A 17,194-nucleotide genomic window follows, 5' to 3' on the forward strand; every position below is an offset into this window, starting at 1 on the left:
CTCATTATGAGGGTTAAGGATAACACAAATTATGAAGCAAGCTCTTGATCCCTTTTGTAGTACAAAAAAAGCAATCTGGGTGAAGTCAGAGGAGTAGAGGACAGAAGTCAGAGCAGCATATTTCACATGAGGAGTGAGGGTGAGTCCTGGGGGTTCCAGGATTGCCTCTGTTCTCACGTATTACCAGACTTCTGGGATCTCAGAAAAAGATTGGTATTTCTAGGGGCTAATTTTCCAGTTGCCTCTCAGGAGGATGCAAGAGGGTCAGCACTCCGGGAAGCTCTCTACATCAGAGGTATGTGTCTGTATTTCCTTGCCAGAGGTAGCACTGCTAAGCTGAAATCCTATTTATAAGATTTGTGCCATCACAGGATCTTGCCCACTTCCCTCTTCCATAGGGTTTCAGTAGGAAAAACTGCCATTGTGGTGAGGATTGAAATTAAAATTACCTGAACCTGCAGGAGGAAACACTGCTCTAGACACTCATTCCTCTAGACTACTCAAGAAGAAAGTGCTACCTCACACTACCTCCTGCCCTGCAATAGGCTGAGGAGAGAGGGAAGGGTCCTGGTTTGTCAGTGTCGACACTCTAATTCAGACCTGTAGCCACGTCTCCTGAGCAACCACCGGAAAGCATTAGGTCTCCCTATGACAACAACCATCATTCTTGCTGATCCATCACAGGTCCAGCAATTGTGCCATCAACATGAATGGGAGAGAGTAGCTGAGACTTTATCACATTCCATCCAATTCACCATTCATTCATTCATGCATTTACTCACTCACTCATTTAACAAATATGCAAGGAGCATCTGCTATGTCCTGGAGCTCTACTGGCCACTGCGAGCACAAAGACAAGAAGTTCCCATTGGTACTAACAATGTGCTGGGCGACAGCAGAGTGATGCCTGCCATTTGCACTGCTGAGCGCAGCCCAGACAGTCCTGGCACAGCACAGTAAGCTCACCAGCCTTGTGCAAACCCTCTGCTTGGGCTTTATAGACACCAGCTGTCCACACACTACTGCTGCCTGAGAAATGCATTCAGAGGGGCTAGCCTGTTGTCGTTAAACCAGACAAAAACCCAGCTCAGTCTAGGTAAGAGCAATGTTTTTTATCCAGACACTAAATTGCCATCAGGTGATGTTATCACATAAATAAAGAGAGGCAAACAGATGGCTTCAGACGGGATCCAGGGTTTGCCAAGTATCACTGATGTTACAAATGAAAAAAAGGAGGACGAACCATTAGACACAGAGCAGGCTCTGGAGTGCACAGAGCCTGACAAACAGCATCCTGGTCTTAATACATCCATAACAAGAGGCAGTCACATCCCACTCACAGTTTCTTGTTAATCAAGTGCTATTATTCATTTCCAAATATGTGGCTATACCTCTAAGAAACATACTCCCACCTTTCTCTTAAAATATACTTTATAATGGAGTTAGAGGTTTATATCACCATGACCCTTTATATCACAGCTTTTGAAAGGCTCCATTTTGATCCTCCCGCATGTTTAAACAGGGATAGGGTAATGAATGAGACTCAAGGAATCCAGAGGCTTAGATTTGAACTGTGCTGTCTCTATGATCTCTGAGCTCTTTCTTGAGCACTCTTTTTTGGACCTATTTTGCTCAGAATAACATGAGAGATAACTGTGGCAGAGACCACTAGTTACCTCCCAGCATTGTTTTTCTCTCTGTCCTTAGTAACAAGAACTCCAATTTTTAGCTAAATACATGGTCACCTAGCCAAAAGATTACATTTCCCAGCCTCCTTTCCAGTTAGATATGGTCATTTGGCTAAAGTTGTGGTCAATAAGATGGAAAAGGAGGTGACACGTGTGACTTCTAGGAAGAATCCTTTCTACTTCCTGCTGCCTAGAATGTGGTTGCAATGGCTGGAACCCCAATAGACATAATGGACTGCAGAGTGACTTTGGGAATGAAAACAACACAGGGTGGGACAAGAAGATAAATGGAGTCCAAGTCTGACACCATGGAACAGACTTCTTTTCTGTGAGAGAGATATAAACTTCAATTTTCAGGTCTTTGTTCACAGAACCTAATTCACAGAAGACCTAATCTTACCTAATACAACCTCATGGAGTGGTTGCAAGTGTTAGAATAAGTGTGAGAATACTTCATACTCAGAGCCTTTCCCTAAAACCCTGGTATCATGAGCTGTTTTCTGAATAAAAGGGTTACATGGTTAAAGATCCTTGAGAAAGAGCACACACTATATCCTTCTCTGAAAATTACACAATCCATATTATCATATAAAAGGCTTTGAAAAGACTACATTTAAAGAATTTTATCTGTTTAATCCAAAATTTCCCAAACTCATTTGACTTTGTTATCTTTCTCCCCTGTGATGCTTATAAAGAGCTAGCTTCACAGGAAACAATTTGAGAAATCCTTAGTAAATTTATTACTAATAATAGTTAATATCTAAACGGTGGTTTTTAGCTTCACAATATGGTTTACCTAATTTGATTCACTTCCATTCTGGTCCAGGCCCTCATGGTATACACTGTCATAACTCTAAATGTTTCCTACAGCACAGTTGCTAAGTCTATTGGTTTATAATTGTATGTGTGATTACATTTCTGTCTCCCTTACTAGGCAGTACGTTCCGGGTAGGTATTGGAACTGTTTTGCTAACCATTTCATGCCCAACGTGAGGCAAAGAGCCTGGCACATAACAAATCACGTGCTCAGTAAATAGGTGCTCAATATATGCACGATTTCTCAGCTCTGCTTTAATATCAAGCACACTGCGCAAAGGGCAGTGATGGAATAAGTATAAATCAATTTTGGAAAAGAAGAGACAATGCTCCCTTTGAGGAGGAGTTTTAATCTCTTTTCACTCTCTTGGCTATCATGTAATCCATCCCCTCCTCCAGGGCTCACATGGAATCCTGACTAACTGAACCTTGGAAAGCCCCTTCTAAAGGAGCATTATTTAATACACATAAGAAATCTTGAGTAATATAATAATATTTATCTAAAAATAAATCCGGGATTTTTAACGTGTTTTAAAATAAAGGGAAGAAAACCTCCAAGTTGTCAGCAAGTCAGCCCATTACTGGGCTCAACTGGCCTGGATGTCCACGATAGATCATCTACATGGCTGGAAGGTGATGTTAGCTACTAGCTAGAGCTCATCTGGGGCCACCAACCAGGTGAAGAATGTGGCCTCTCCATGTGATTTGGGATCCCCATAGCCTGAGGGCTTTGTTCCAAAGGGGACCGTCCCAACAGCAAGTAAGACATCCAGGCGAATGTCTTCTTATGCAAGGGTTCTGTGACCTAGTCCTGGACGTCCCAGAACGTCACTTCTACTGCATCCTATAGGTCAAGCAAGTCACTATAGTCAGCCCAGATTCAAAGGGAGGGGAGCAAACCCTCACTTCTCCCGGGGAGGAACAGCACACATTTACAGGCACGGGAGGAATTTATGGAGTACCTTTTGAAGATTATTTAAAATGACAGCATTTAAATTATGATAGTAATTAGAACCAGCACTACATATTCTTATTTAATGCTCTAATAAAGAAGCATATATATTGTTATATCACAAATTTGATTTTTAATATTTTGATAGCTGTATCAATATAACTGGTTTCTTTTATAATCCTATTTTACTTTATGTATTAAAAATATTATTCTGAGAACAGATCTAGGCTTCACCAGACTGCCAAAGGAACCTAGGGCACCAAAAACTTAAAAACCCTCAGGTTGTGTAAAACTGTGGTAACCCAAAGGTCAACAGCAAGCCACCTATGCTGTTCCTGCCCCTGCTGGCTGCCCCTCTAACGGCCTCATCACGGGGCAAACTTCTTATCTGTAAAGCTCTGCATAGGAAGAGATTCCAAAAGCTCCCTCAGAAAGGATAATCAACTCAAGAAATGGCAACTATACCTAAACCAATAATTGGGAAATCATGAATTATTTAATTCTACGTTCCAAGCGTATCTGCATGGAAAACAGCCCATAGAGTAAAGAGAAAAAGAAGTAATTCAATTAGAACAAGTGAAAAAAGCCCTGCTGTACATTAAGGGCCTCATGGGCAGCTGTTCCTTACTTGGCTCATACTTCCTCAGCCCCAACCAGGGGGGTAAAATACATATGCAATCACTCAGGTCTCCTTCTCCTGTGAGAAATGCCTGTGTCTCCTCAAAGAATATTAATTCCATGAGACAAATCTCTTGGGGGAATAAAACTAGGTAAAATATAAGTTCATGCATTTAAGTCAAGGAAAAATTTCATTAAGTCTCAGCAAATATGTTGCAGTGCAGATCACAAAATATGGGCTTGGGAAGAACCTTTAAGGTGAATTCTTAGTCGTGATCTCAAGTTGTGCTGATTTGCCTTGGACTTTCCAGGTTTTAGCACTGACAGTCCTGTGTCACAGGAAATCCCTCAGTTCTGGGTAAACCAGAGTAGTTGGTCGCTCTATTTACTAATGACTTTAAAGAGATTCATTCCTAATATCAACATCCCAAAATAAATACCAAAATCTCTGGATGCTGCTTTCAGGATTCTGAAGTTGAGAGAACTTAATGTAATCTGATGGACTCTTGCTGCATGTTTCAAATATGACCTTCAATTCTTACCTCCAGGATTGAACTCATTGCAACAATTATATACAATCCTCTAAGTTTTTTAAAAATATATTTATTGTGCTGCTTTATATTTTTGTAATACTGTACCTCTTTAGGAAATGACAGTGATATCTTAGAGAATATTGTCTATTCTATTTTCTCAAACTGAGTGAGCTATACAAATTGACCAGTTCTATTGGACTGAACCTATCATCTAAGCCTATTAATTTAGGACACTTAGCAGTATGCTAGCCAGAGAGTGACCAGGGAAAACCTGGCTGCCACCTAGAAGTGCTGCTGTCTTATCAGAGAGTAATTTCTTTTAATTTTACCAACAATATGGGTATCGTTGAAGACACTGATTCTACAAGGGTTTTCATAAAGATCCAATGTAGACATGTGAAACTGTAAGGCAAGACAAGTGTTCGATTTTGCCTTTGATTGGTGGGAGCCTCCAGAGAGTATACAGTTTATTCTCAGGTGATTTCTAATGGTCATCCTCCTAATCCTCCTTGGAACATTTACTCTTAACCACCTCCGCCATCTTGGTATTACTCTTTTCTTGCTTACTGTTGTCTGACTTCTCCTCTCGGTTTCATGATTGCTCCTTCTCTGGTTTCTCTTCTTGCCACTTAAATTATAATTTCCTCCAAAATGCTGTCTCCTACCTACACCTTCTATCTCTCTGCAATGGCTCCCATGTTGGCTCTGACCCAAGTTCAAGCCCCAAGGCTTCCTTAATCAACTCTTCTGAGGATGACCAAATCTAAGTCCAGATTCCCAACTGGCTTCCCTCCCAAACTCCTGGTCCATATTTCCTGTTACCATCTAGGCATCTAAACATGAAATTTAAATATATGTCCATAATGAAATTTATTTTACTCACTGATAAACCTGTTTCTTCTCTTGCATCCTCTATTTCTATTGATGGCACTCCTAGCCACTCACTCATGCACAAAAGTTGAGTCGTCTTTCCAGTCTCATTCTCCTTTATCCTTCACAATTAATAAAATGCCAAGTCCTGCCAATTCTGCTTTCCTATCAAGTTTATGATACATATTTATATTTTTCCATAGCAACCACCAGTGCATTTATTGCTTCTAAGAAGTTTGTACTTTGTACTGTTAAGGTCAAAGCACATTTAAACATCCTGAGGAAAATAATGCATAGCTCCTTTAAAAAGTAACTTTAAACTGTGCTTGGAAGTACCCAGAGGTTATGTAGGAGGAAGAAGTTGTCATGGCAGCAAAGAAGTCATACCTAGTCCAACTGAAGAAAAGCACTGTAGGTGTTTTACAGCTGTGCCTGTCAGGCTTCCTCTTGGGTGGGAACAAAAAGTGCCCAGAAGGGTCACACTTCTGGGAGACCAAGTCAGGGGGTTGTAAATTTATAAAAGCAGTTATTCCCTAGGTGGGGTTAAGTATCAAAATAACCCCTGGGTCTCTTACATCCTTCACACCTGCCAATACCCCCATGCCCAAATTATGATGTGCAAACTGGGGGGAAGTGTGTACCCTCCCAGAAAATTGCTATGATACTGACATTAATGCATTATGACAATGAATGTGTTTCTCAGGTGAGGGAGCACAGAAAAAGGTTTGAAAAACCACTCAGAGTAAAACTCTAATTAGTTCCAGCAAGTTAGCAAGCCATAAAGAGTGTTAGGACCTACACCACTTTGGGTCCCAAGAGAAGGTTCTAAGTGAGTTCTAATTAGCCCAGAAACAAACACCATGATTGAGTCAAGCAGAGATTGACAAATTGAGATTAGAGATAGGATATCAACCTATTTTCATATGTTTCTTATTATGTTCCTTTTGTCACTTATAGGAAATGAAAATCTCCACTATTTTAATTGAAATTTAATTTTTATGGGGAAAACACATGTAATTGTAAAAATACTTTTTAAAAAAAATTCCTACTCTGGTTGTCCATCCCTGGCAAGGACACTCTGTCCCAGGCCGTGGTGAGCAGTTAGAGGACCCCTGCTATTCACGTGTAAGAAGCCACTGAATCACAGTTATTGCACCTACGAGGAACTACCTAGTCTCCAAGTGGGTCCTCCAAATGTAAACCCATTTAGGAACGCAAATCTTAAACATAACAAATAAAGCATTCCTTCTTATAAATTTCAGGAGGCAATTAGCAACACTGGGTTGAAAGCAAGGAGACTGAAATTCTACTCTAATCCTTGGAACAAAATGTCAAATAAATTTGGGCAATAATATTAACGTATTTCATAGCATTTTACAGTTTATGAAACACATTATCTTAGCTTATTTTAGTTGAGTTAGATAGCCACGAAATTTCCTACCAGCTCAACGATGCTGTGTATCCATAATTTTATGTATATATTAATATTTACTTAATACAAGTAAATCCATGTAAAAACACCCAAAATGAAACAAATAAATTGCTAGATAATCATTTAATTCATCAAAGGACTCCATATTGCAAAGGATTTTACACTTAAATTGCTTTAAATAGTAAGCTTCTATAGTATATTCTTAAATAATTGGATATATAAAAAGTCAATTTACTTTCAATGTTTCAAAACTATTTGGGGAGATGTGTGGAAATACTTGCTCCATGGAGCCTGAGATCCTGATTTTTCCTTCTCGTGGGAAGGACACAGCCTTAATACCTTTTACCATTAAGCAAGGTTCCCTAAGGTCTATATTTCCCTTGAAGAAACCGCCTAAAAGGAAGGAGAATTATACAGTGTCTAAAGACCCTTTGATCTTTGGTTTCAGATTTTCTTTGATTTCTTCATTTTTATTTGATAATAATGTGGATGAAAGTTTCTATGTCAAAAGTACCTCCTTAAAAATCATAGTTGTCTGTTTTCCCCCATAATATCTTGAAGAATAGCTTTCCCACTCAATAAGGTAAAACAAAATAAGGTAAAACAAAATTCTGACTGTTGTCCCTATGGGCTTTTAATTTCTGCCTTAAAAGAACAAAACACTCAAAATATTTGTGCTCCCATTTCCTCCCCTCACGTCACCACACCCCTCTCTCCTCAGAGGCTTCTGCTCGTGCATGTAGAGATTGGGCCATAGGTTGCAGCCCAAACACTGCTGTCTATCCCCACACAGAGTGAGCAATCCTAGATAGGGGGCCTAATGTGGAGGGTGGAAGAATCCCACTTTCAGGCAGTGAAGAGGCAAGGCCGAAACACCAAGCATTATAAGCAGTAAAGAATAAAGAAATTAAAATCCTTTGACCACTCCGTCTCCTGGTGTTCTTCAATTTCTGACTCATGTAAGCCAACGGAATTTAAATAAAGTCTGCCCAGAGAGGGAAGACAGCACACCAGACTCTAAAACACTCAAACCTTTTGAATTAAATCAGGTACATCTGCTCTTAATTACATACGTGCACACACATTCACACACATAAACACACACACAGTGGTAGATTAAAGACAGCTGAAAATTCTTTGCTATTCCTCCCATTGCAAGGAGGAGCCTAATTCTCTTTCCTTGTGTCTAAGCTGGCTTTAGTATCTTGCTTGACCAAGGCAACGTGGTGGTCATGATTTTCTGAGGCTGCTAGCGCTGGCTCAGAAAGGCATGCAGCTTCCACCCGGATCTCTTGGACTCACTCATGGGGAATGTCTTCTTAGGCTGTTCCTTTTTGGAATCTGGCTGCCATGCTGTGAGAAAGCCTAAGAAACCCCACAGAGAAAACCATGTGGAGAGAAACTGAGGCCTCTCAGCTGACTGCCATGAGTGAGCTCCCAGCCAATATCCAGCATCAACTACCAGCTATGTGAGTGAGCTGTCTTAGACCACGCAGACAAGTTGAGCCATTTGATGACTGCAGCCCAGCCACCATCTGGCTGCAATGCAAGGAAGACCCAACAAGAAGATCCCAGCCTAGCCGTTCCCCACAAAATTGTGAGAAACTTAAATGTACGTTTTAAGCTATGAAGTTGCTAGGTGGTTTAAGTAGTGACAGATTTCCGGAACACACATTCTCCAGCAGTCACCATTCTGATGCCATGCATCATACAAAGAACTCCAGCAACTCAAGCCTAAATTTGTTCCCCTTCCCACTTGCTAGTAACCCTGAATGAATGGGGAGATAGTTCGTATGACTTTTCCATCTCATCCAAATGGGACAAGACTAGAACTTTGAAAACTTCTCAAGCTATAGAGACAACACTAATATTTCTAATATTTGGTTTCTCACTGATGTTACGGACCTAAATCTCTGCATTATGTGTATCTTATCCTAAATTAGTTGTAATCTCAGGTAAGAAAATGGTAAATCAAGCTAATAACGCTAAATTTACAATATTTTTAGAAATTCCTTTGTCCAAAAAATTACTTCTTGATTTACGATAATCTTACCCCAAATCACCAGCCTTAACGCCTCGTGACTTAACAAGGAAATGTGTTAAATATTGCCATCTTTGAACATCACATGGCTTTGATGAGCCTCTCTGCCATTTAAAGTACCCGAGTACTGAAAACCAGAACAAACAGAAGAACTATTATGAAAGAAAAGCAGTACTTTCCCATTTATCTCTTCGAATAAGAACAGTTCAAAGTAACACAGAAAATGGAACACAGTGACTTCTACCATACACACACACACACACGCAAAACATGCTGGAGGCTATATGATATCATATCTGTACTCTTCAAAACAGAATCCTACCATTTGGAATTATAACACATTTTCCTTTCATTAAGCTTTCCCCGTGTGAAAAGAGTGTCATCTTGTCATGGCTGTAACTCTCTCAGAGAAAGCACTGGAAGCATCTTACATAAATCCTCTCAAGTCAGTTCAGGACAAAATATGGAGTACAAGTTAGCAGCATCATTTTGCCTCTTGACCAGCTATGCTTGTGAAGGTTTGAGATTTGCATAGCATACTAAACAGAACTTGTTCCCACTCTGTAAAATGTTTAGAACATCTTAGACCAGTTCTTTAGCATTTAGATCAATTCTCCCAATATTTGGAAGGCAAAGACAATTGGCTATTCTTGTTTGTGTGAAGCAAAGTCATCATAAACTAAGCTACGAGAGCAAATTCTTCATGATTACCTCAGCTCACTCCATATAATACCACTGAGAAGAATTTACAGCTCTTTCAACATCCAATGTCTATAAAGACAGAACGCCTCAAAGGAAAATGGTACCATACTTAAGATAGTAATATCTTTTATTAGTACAGTAAAGTCCTATTTTTATGGAATAGGATGGGTCTGAGGTCATTCCATAAAATTGATTTCCCAGAAAATGGAAATAGGCAATTTACCTTAAGAATTTTATTGAAAAATTATGCTATTCTATTTGAATAATGATGGAAATGTTCTACACGTTTCCTTTATTAATGAATTAAAATACACAAAACACCATAAAATTATATTAGAGGTTCAAAAGTATCACTTAAATCTTCTTTACCAGTCACTTTCATTTTGTAAAATCAGCAGTTCCATTAAAATCGTATTATGTAAAAATGGGTTTTTACTGTAATAATAGTTATTACCTATTTAGCTCCCAAGGATGTTGTGAAAATTAAATAATAAGCCATTGGAAAGCAAATACTAAATGTCGCTAATACCAGAGGCCAAGAGGAGCAGCCAGATGGAAAAATGAAGGAAAAGAGCACCCAATACATTAAAAAGCACAGCTTTCATCTTTAATTCCATTACTGCCAATACTCTATGCAGTGGCCATGTGCGCTGATGTTATCTCATTTAATCTCTTCAACCTTATGATATATTAATTATGGCCCTTATGTTATAGACGAAGGTCAGAAAGGTTTAAAACTTGTCCAATGACACACAGTTGATAAATGTCAGAATCCAAATGTGAACCCAGGTTTATCCTAGTCGACAGCCCATCATCTAGCTCCTGAAGCATCACTAGCTCCCCAGTATGCCCTGTGTCTCAGAACTGCTCCTCAGATTCTTACCTCATCTTTGAAGGTCTCTTTCTAATGCCTCTTCCTTTGGGAAGTCATCTCTCTTCTGCTTGCCTGAGACACTTTGATTCTAAACACTTCTGTGTTGATTACAGCTATTTGTTGTATTACTATGTAGTATGTGTTTCATTAATACAGCTAAATCACTAGCTGTTTGAGGTCATGGCTGTCTCTGACGTGCTTTTGGAGCCCCAGACCAGGAGTACCTGGGACAGTGCCTTGAACATTGTGAGTGTTCAGTAAATGTTGGTTAAACTGACTTGGAAAGGAGTTGAATTTCAACTACACTAGCTACCAGATACAAAGCAAATGCCTTTACCAACATCTCATTATATCAGATACCTCTTTGGGAAGTTTCTCCAGTTTTCCCACATGTACATCCCAAGTGGGGATGTGGTAAGATTGAATTCCTCAAGTAGAGTATCTGACATAAGCTAGGTCCTCAACAAACAGTAGAGTTTTCTTCACTTTAATTCCAAGTGAAGGGGACAACGTGAACAGCAAGCACAGAAGTATGAATTCAGTATAATATGTAGTCTGATGTGGATCAATCAGAGCAGGCAGGGATGGAGAGTTTTAAAAAATATATGATAAAGAGTTCAGGCTCTGGAATCAAACTGTGTGATTTCCTACCCCAGACTCTTTCATTACTAGCTGGAGGAAATGGGAAAGTTGCTTAACCCCTCTGTGTCCAGATTCCTCAGCTAGAAAAAGGAGAATAAAAACAGAAGGCCCTCATGAAGTAGTTGTGGGAATTAATTAAGAAAATCCATAGAGAACACACAGCACAGTGCATGGCACACGCTAAGCACTCAGATTATAGCTGCTGCTATCATCATCATTAGCATCATCATCAAAATCTTAATTTTTAGGAAACTGTTCAAAGGAGAAAACATTATTTTTCACAGACTTATAAAATTTTATAGCTGCCTTGTGTCAAACCTTGTGTCAAGCCCCAAAATTTATTTCTGGCATTAAATTATGGATGGCAGCATTGAGGTTGTACACTTCATTAAAGCCATACTTATTGAGCATCTATTTTGTGCCAGATTTGGGTGAACAGATGTACTTGATTCAAAGGAGGCTGGAAATGAAAGAAACCAGGAGAGCCAGGAAAAGGTGAAGAATGCCAAACCGCAAGTAGAAAGAGGAGGTAAATTCAACCAAAAGATCCATGAGAGGTCAAAGCATCAGGGTTTGCCGAAAATCCACAGGGAAAAGTAAGCCAGAACAGCTCCTAAGTAAGACACAAAACTAAACAGAACAATGGATTAAATGCTGGCCACTGTAAGATAATTTGCTGGAGTTAAAAGAGGGCTTATTAGAGAAGAGGAGAGAGGCAACAGGAAAAGAGTTAAGGACTTCATTTATTATATATGGCATGTCTGTTTTCTTTCCCTGATCTTTCCATTTGAAAACTAGAAATAATGAACAACACCACATGTTTTAAAAATCTTAACTTCTCTGGTTCTCACAATAATACCGAAGGACCGACTGGGAGAAAGTTTATTCATCCAATGCCTGTGGCTTCCCCACCCTTTATTCTGAAGCACTGATTTGTGCTATTTAAAAGCAGCTTCACGGAGAATTCACGCCCATCTTCTAAGCTGACCATGAACAAAGGAATGAAGGAGAATGGAGAATGCCAGGGGCTCCCGGCGCAAGGGCACACAGCGGATACAGTCAACTGCAGTGCCAAGCAAGATAGCTAAGATTACTCCTCGCTCAGCATAAAGGTCCCAAAGGATACTAAAAGCTTGGCAACCTTCAAAAGCTTCCCTTGCTTCCTGCATGGGGTGGGGGAAACAGCTTGCTTAGTGGGAAAAACCATAGCCCAGGGCCAATCCGCTGGCTAGATTCATCAAAGAGATGGCTGAGACAGAACAGATTTTTCCCTTCCGTATGGGAATGACTCATGAGCTTGTTTACTCAAAAAGTTACATCCTCCATTGAGAGAGGTGGATGATAGGGGAGCTGGATGATAATAACAGCTCAGGTTCACATGGGGTAGCCCACCCGCTCCTGTCCCTCATCGCTCTATGCACAGTCACACAGGCACACCCCAATGCCCAGAAGATGGGCAGCACATTTTGATCATTCCGCCTTCATTTTTCACCATAAACAAAGTGGACAATATAACTACTCTCTTTTCATTTACTCTTTGTCCTTTTAGAAAGGGAACGTACTTGATTGGTTAAGAATACGAACTTGGAGTCAGACCGCTGGGTTAAATTCCTGATTCTGCTGAATTGCAAACTGTGGGACCCTGGGCAAGTTACTTAACTGCCCTGGGCCTCGTTTCTCTGTCACTCAAAATGGGGATAATAATGTTACTTCTATCACAGAGTTTTGTGAGGATTAAATTAGTCAAGAGAGAAAGAATAATTCTCACCACGTTATTAGGTGTCAACAAACGTTTGATAGTATCACTATTACTTCACACATGACTAAACGTTCCTCTTCCAATACAGATCTTTTCTTTGGTATTACCTTAATAAGTTCAAGCTAAACCATTAATGGAATTAGGTTTTTAGGGAAAACATATTTGTTCTATGAAAAATGTTTTCTTCTCAGACTAGGGAGAGTCTGGGAGTCTCAAGAACTCTCTCTAAAAAAAGAAGAATTTTATATATATGGATGTGCGTTTCTGTTTATCTGAAGAGTCATCCTTGTATATGTGCGTACATGGGACAAGAAATCTAAATAGGTGGATGGATATATGGATGATAGATTAGCTAGCTAGACAGATAAAACGTATATACATACACACGTAGAATTTTATTTTTCTATTTTATTTATCTGTTCCTTTTCCAGCATCTTTGAAAAATCACAGCAATCGCAGAGCTTAGTCATCATTTTCCTCAGCCCTATATTTAAAAGATTCACACAGGCAAAGACAAGGAGGCATTTGCATATTACTTTCTTCCACACACTCTGTATCTTTCAAACATAATGATACCAAAATTTTCTGCAAATCTGTTCTCTGACACGTAAGAAAAATTATCCAGTTAGTGGATTATTCTAACTCCTTTGGGCACAGTGACTACTTCTTCCACTTTTAATGAAGGTAGGCTGAGCTATTTTTTCTGGATTTCACTGGATTATAAAATTCCTCTCCTGCATTAAACCCAAAAAAGAAGGTTGTGGACATACATGCCTACTTATTTCCACATTCTTTACTGTGTTGTACAATGTACTTAAACGACAGGTAATCCTCCATTAGATTGGCCTGGTTCAGTCTGTGATTTTTTAATTTATGGGTTGATTTACTCACTGGGTAAAATCAGGACGTCATCCCCAGGGCCTGGAGTGGTATGGTTGTGTCCTCCCCAGCCTTCTTCAACTCCTGTCCATGCTTCAGGGTGGGACCATTTTAAAGCTGACTCAGGTACAGAGGTAGAAGCTAGAAAACAAAAGGAATATAGCAAGACTAGCTATGAAAATCTGATTCACTATGATAACTTGCAAATTCTGTCCTTATTTTAGGACGCTGTGATATTTTCACCTCCCAAAGTACTTGTCTTTTGATATTTTATAACCTTCCAAAAAGACATTTATCAGGCATAAAGCAAGTAACTATTCAATTCTTTGATTACCTCCACTTCTAGGGAAAATATATTCTATTTTTGTTATTAAACGCTTGTGTGTTGTCTTATTGTAAATATTACATATGCTTATCATGGAACATTTGGAAAATACAAATATAGAAACAAAAAGAAAAAATAATAATTGCCTGCAATCTCATTAGCTAGAGATAACTGCCATTCACCTTTTGTTTATATTTCCTTACAGAAATTCCCAGCACTTTTATGTAATTGAGATTATATCATATCTGCAATTTTATATCCAGTTCTTATTTTACTGAGCTTAGCAGTTTTTCATATGCATTTTCCAATGTCATTAAAACTCCTTGTAAACATAATTGTAATGGCTACATAATATTCTATCATATAAAAAGTCCATAATTTACTTAACCCCTAATGTTTGGTATTTAGGTTCCTTCCACTTTCTTTTTAAATTATAAATAATACAGTGCTAAATATCTCTAAGCAAATCTGCCAATAATACTGATTTCTTTTTCCAATAGAATATTAGCAATGGAATCACTGAATCAGAGGGAATGATCTCACAGCTCTTAATACAGCTTAAAGTCAGCATCATAATCCAGACACCGTTCTTTGCAGTAATTTACATACACTTGGTATGTTCCAACTAGTTTTTATTGATATCGCCACTGATGATAAAATGGCATTTTCTTTTCAACCATCCCACTGGCTTCTTCATCAGGAAATGGAAACATAAATCTAATAATTTCCAATGGAGACTTCCCAGTATCACATCACGCACACCATGTTGAACTGTACCCACATGTTCTTTTCTGGAATGTGATCCCTGGTCAGAGTTAGAAAGGCAGAGAGATTGTCTCAAAAAAGGATGAAAAAAATTCACAGATGACTAAGTGTTCTTCTTCCAGTACAGATCTTTCATTCAGCATTATCTTAAGAAGTTCAAATTAAACCATAAATGGAATTAAGTCTTTTAGGAGAAATATCTTTGTTCTATGAAAAATATTTTCTTCTCAGGCTAGGGAGATTTCCTGGGAATCTCAAGAACTCACATGATGGGGGAACCTCACATGATGAAGGGGGCGGGAAATCTCATCATTACTCACTAATTTCACAAACATAAATAAAGAGTGCCTTCTCTATTAGGACTGTCCTAAAAAATAGGGATACAAAAAGGAATAAAATGTCATACTTGCCCCCAGGGAGCTAAGAGCGTTAATGAAAGTTGTGTAAGTAAATATTGTGCATCTGGGCTGCATTTTAAAGCTTAGGAGATACAAAGGTAAAAGGCAGAGGGAGATGAGGGTAAGCGATGAGAGTTTGTGCTCCAGACAGAGGGAGGAGCATGAGCAATGGCAAGAAATAAGAGATCAAGTGGAGGAACTATAAGCAGTTTGGTGTTGCTGAGCCACAGAGATGGAAGGGGACAAGTGATGAGGCTGGAGAAATAATCAGAGGTCAGAGTGTAAAGGGTAACAAAGATGCAGGAGCCAAGGATGAACTTTGAGTTACCAGCATGGGTGTTAAAGGCCAGAGATGCCCATTAAGACATATGCTGATGAATTTAGTTTGGGCTGTATAGAGCTGTGTGTGTCCGTAAGGCCTCCAGGTAGAGATATACAGCAAGCAGGGCAAGGATTTGAATCTGAAGGATGGGAGAGCCCTCTGAATCAGAGAGATGGAGTTTGATGTCACCTGCCCAGAGGTCACATTTGAAACTCTGAGGATGGTTGTGACAGTTCCAGAGGATTACAAAGTGAGAAGAGAAAATGCCTGAGGTCAGAACCCTGGGGAACATTCAGTTATTTTGTCTATCTGAACCCAACTCCCCAGTAGTCATGGTCTAATTAGAGCCCCAGGATAACTTAAAAATACATAGGTTGTGGTCAAGTAGAAATCCGGGCAATTTATACCCCACGCTATGGGAATCAGGCATAGTCTTGGAACAAGCCTCATCAGAAAGAGGCTTTACAAATATTTTACAAACACCAATACCATAATACCTTTCTAAGTTTTCTCCCAATTTTGCTAGCTTTCCAATACTATACTCTAAATATTCAAGTGGGGATGGGATGGGAACTTTATTGAAGTAGTCACTATCTAGCATCACAAAGGCCAGAAAGAGATGTCCTGATGCCTTACTTCCAGGAATATTTCTAACAGGTAATGACTAGGTTCTTTAAAACTCCATGCCAAGCTTCAAAAACTCTTAATTACTCCCATCTCATATCACAGATGTTGGAAACAAACACTCTTCACTTTTGTCACCTTCACCCTTGTTTATAGGTGAGCTGAAATTGTCTTTAATTGAACAAACTAAATCTTAAAGGAGCTATTCTAAAGGATGATATTATGAATGAATTTGATCATTCTGTACCATCTTGTGTTAAGATAAGAACACTTAATGGAGAAAGAGACAGTTTCAGTCTCTTGCAGTTATTAGATTTCTATACAGTTTATATCAGGCTTCTATAGGACTATTATTAATATAGAAAGGCGGGGAGAGAAGAAGCCTACAAGAGTGAAAGAAGAAGTAGTGAGAGACACGTAAGGGGAACCCAGAGAGAGGAGTGCCTTGGAAGCCTAAGAAACAGAGCATGTCCAGAGGGCAGAAGTGGTCTTGTTAATAGCAAAGTTCCGATAAGAGAGAGAACAAGAAATGGCTATTGAATTTGTCAACCAGAGCCTGGGTGATCAAGATGAGAGGAGTACCAGTGGAGTGGTTGAGGTGTAAACCACCGTGGATTACAGTGGATTGAGAATGCACTGGAAGTGAGGAAGGGAAGACGTTAGGTCAGATAATCCAAAAAGCTCCTTGAGGAATGGACAGCTTTAAGATTTGAGACCCTCTGCCTTTGATCTATCCTCCCAATCTTTAGACAAATTAGACTTATCTTAAAACTGAACTTTATAAATTTTGATCAGGACCAACATTTGCGACAAAGCCTCACCCTGCTTTCCTCTACAAATTTGTCACTTGACCACAGTTAGAATTTGAAGTGGTCTCCACCTTGATTTCTGAGTCAAATGTTGCCCTCTCCACCTAGGTCCTTCATCCACCCTAGCCTTTTATGGTTCTGCATC

The 17,194-nt window shown here is 39.3% G+C and overlaps 1 protein-coding gene across 4 annotated transcripts in view; it reads right to left on the reverse strand.

The window, feature by feature from the left end:
- Positions 1 to 17,194, reverse strand: part of PKHD1 (PKHD1 ciliary IPT domain containing fibrocystin/polyductin) — a 414,787-nt gene that overhangs the window by 169,609 nt on the left and 227,984 nt on the right. For all 4 annotated transcript variants that reach the window (XR_002802305.2, XM_014734488.3, XM_070244730.1 and 1 more), the window contains one exon: positions 13,819 to 13,947. Coding sequence is in view for 3 of the 4 variants with exons in the window: in XM_014734488.3 (XP_014589974.3) it covers positions 13,819 to 13,947 (129 nt within the window). In the remaining variant the exon portion in view is untranslated. The remainder of the gene's footprint in view (positions 1 to 13,818; positions 13,948 to 17,194) is intronic.

Source organism: Equus caballus, chromosome 20 (genome assembly GCF_041296265.1).
Source record: "Equus caballus isolate H_3958 breed thoroughbred chromosome 20, TB-T2T, whole genome shotgun sequence".
Lineage (NCBI taxonomy): Eukaryota > Metazoa > Chordata > Mammalia > Perissodactyla > Equidae > Equus > Equus caballus.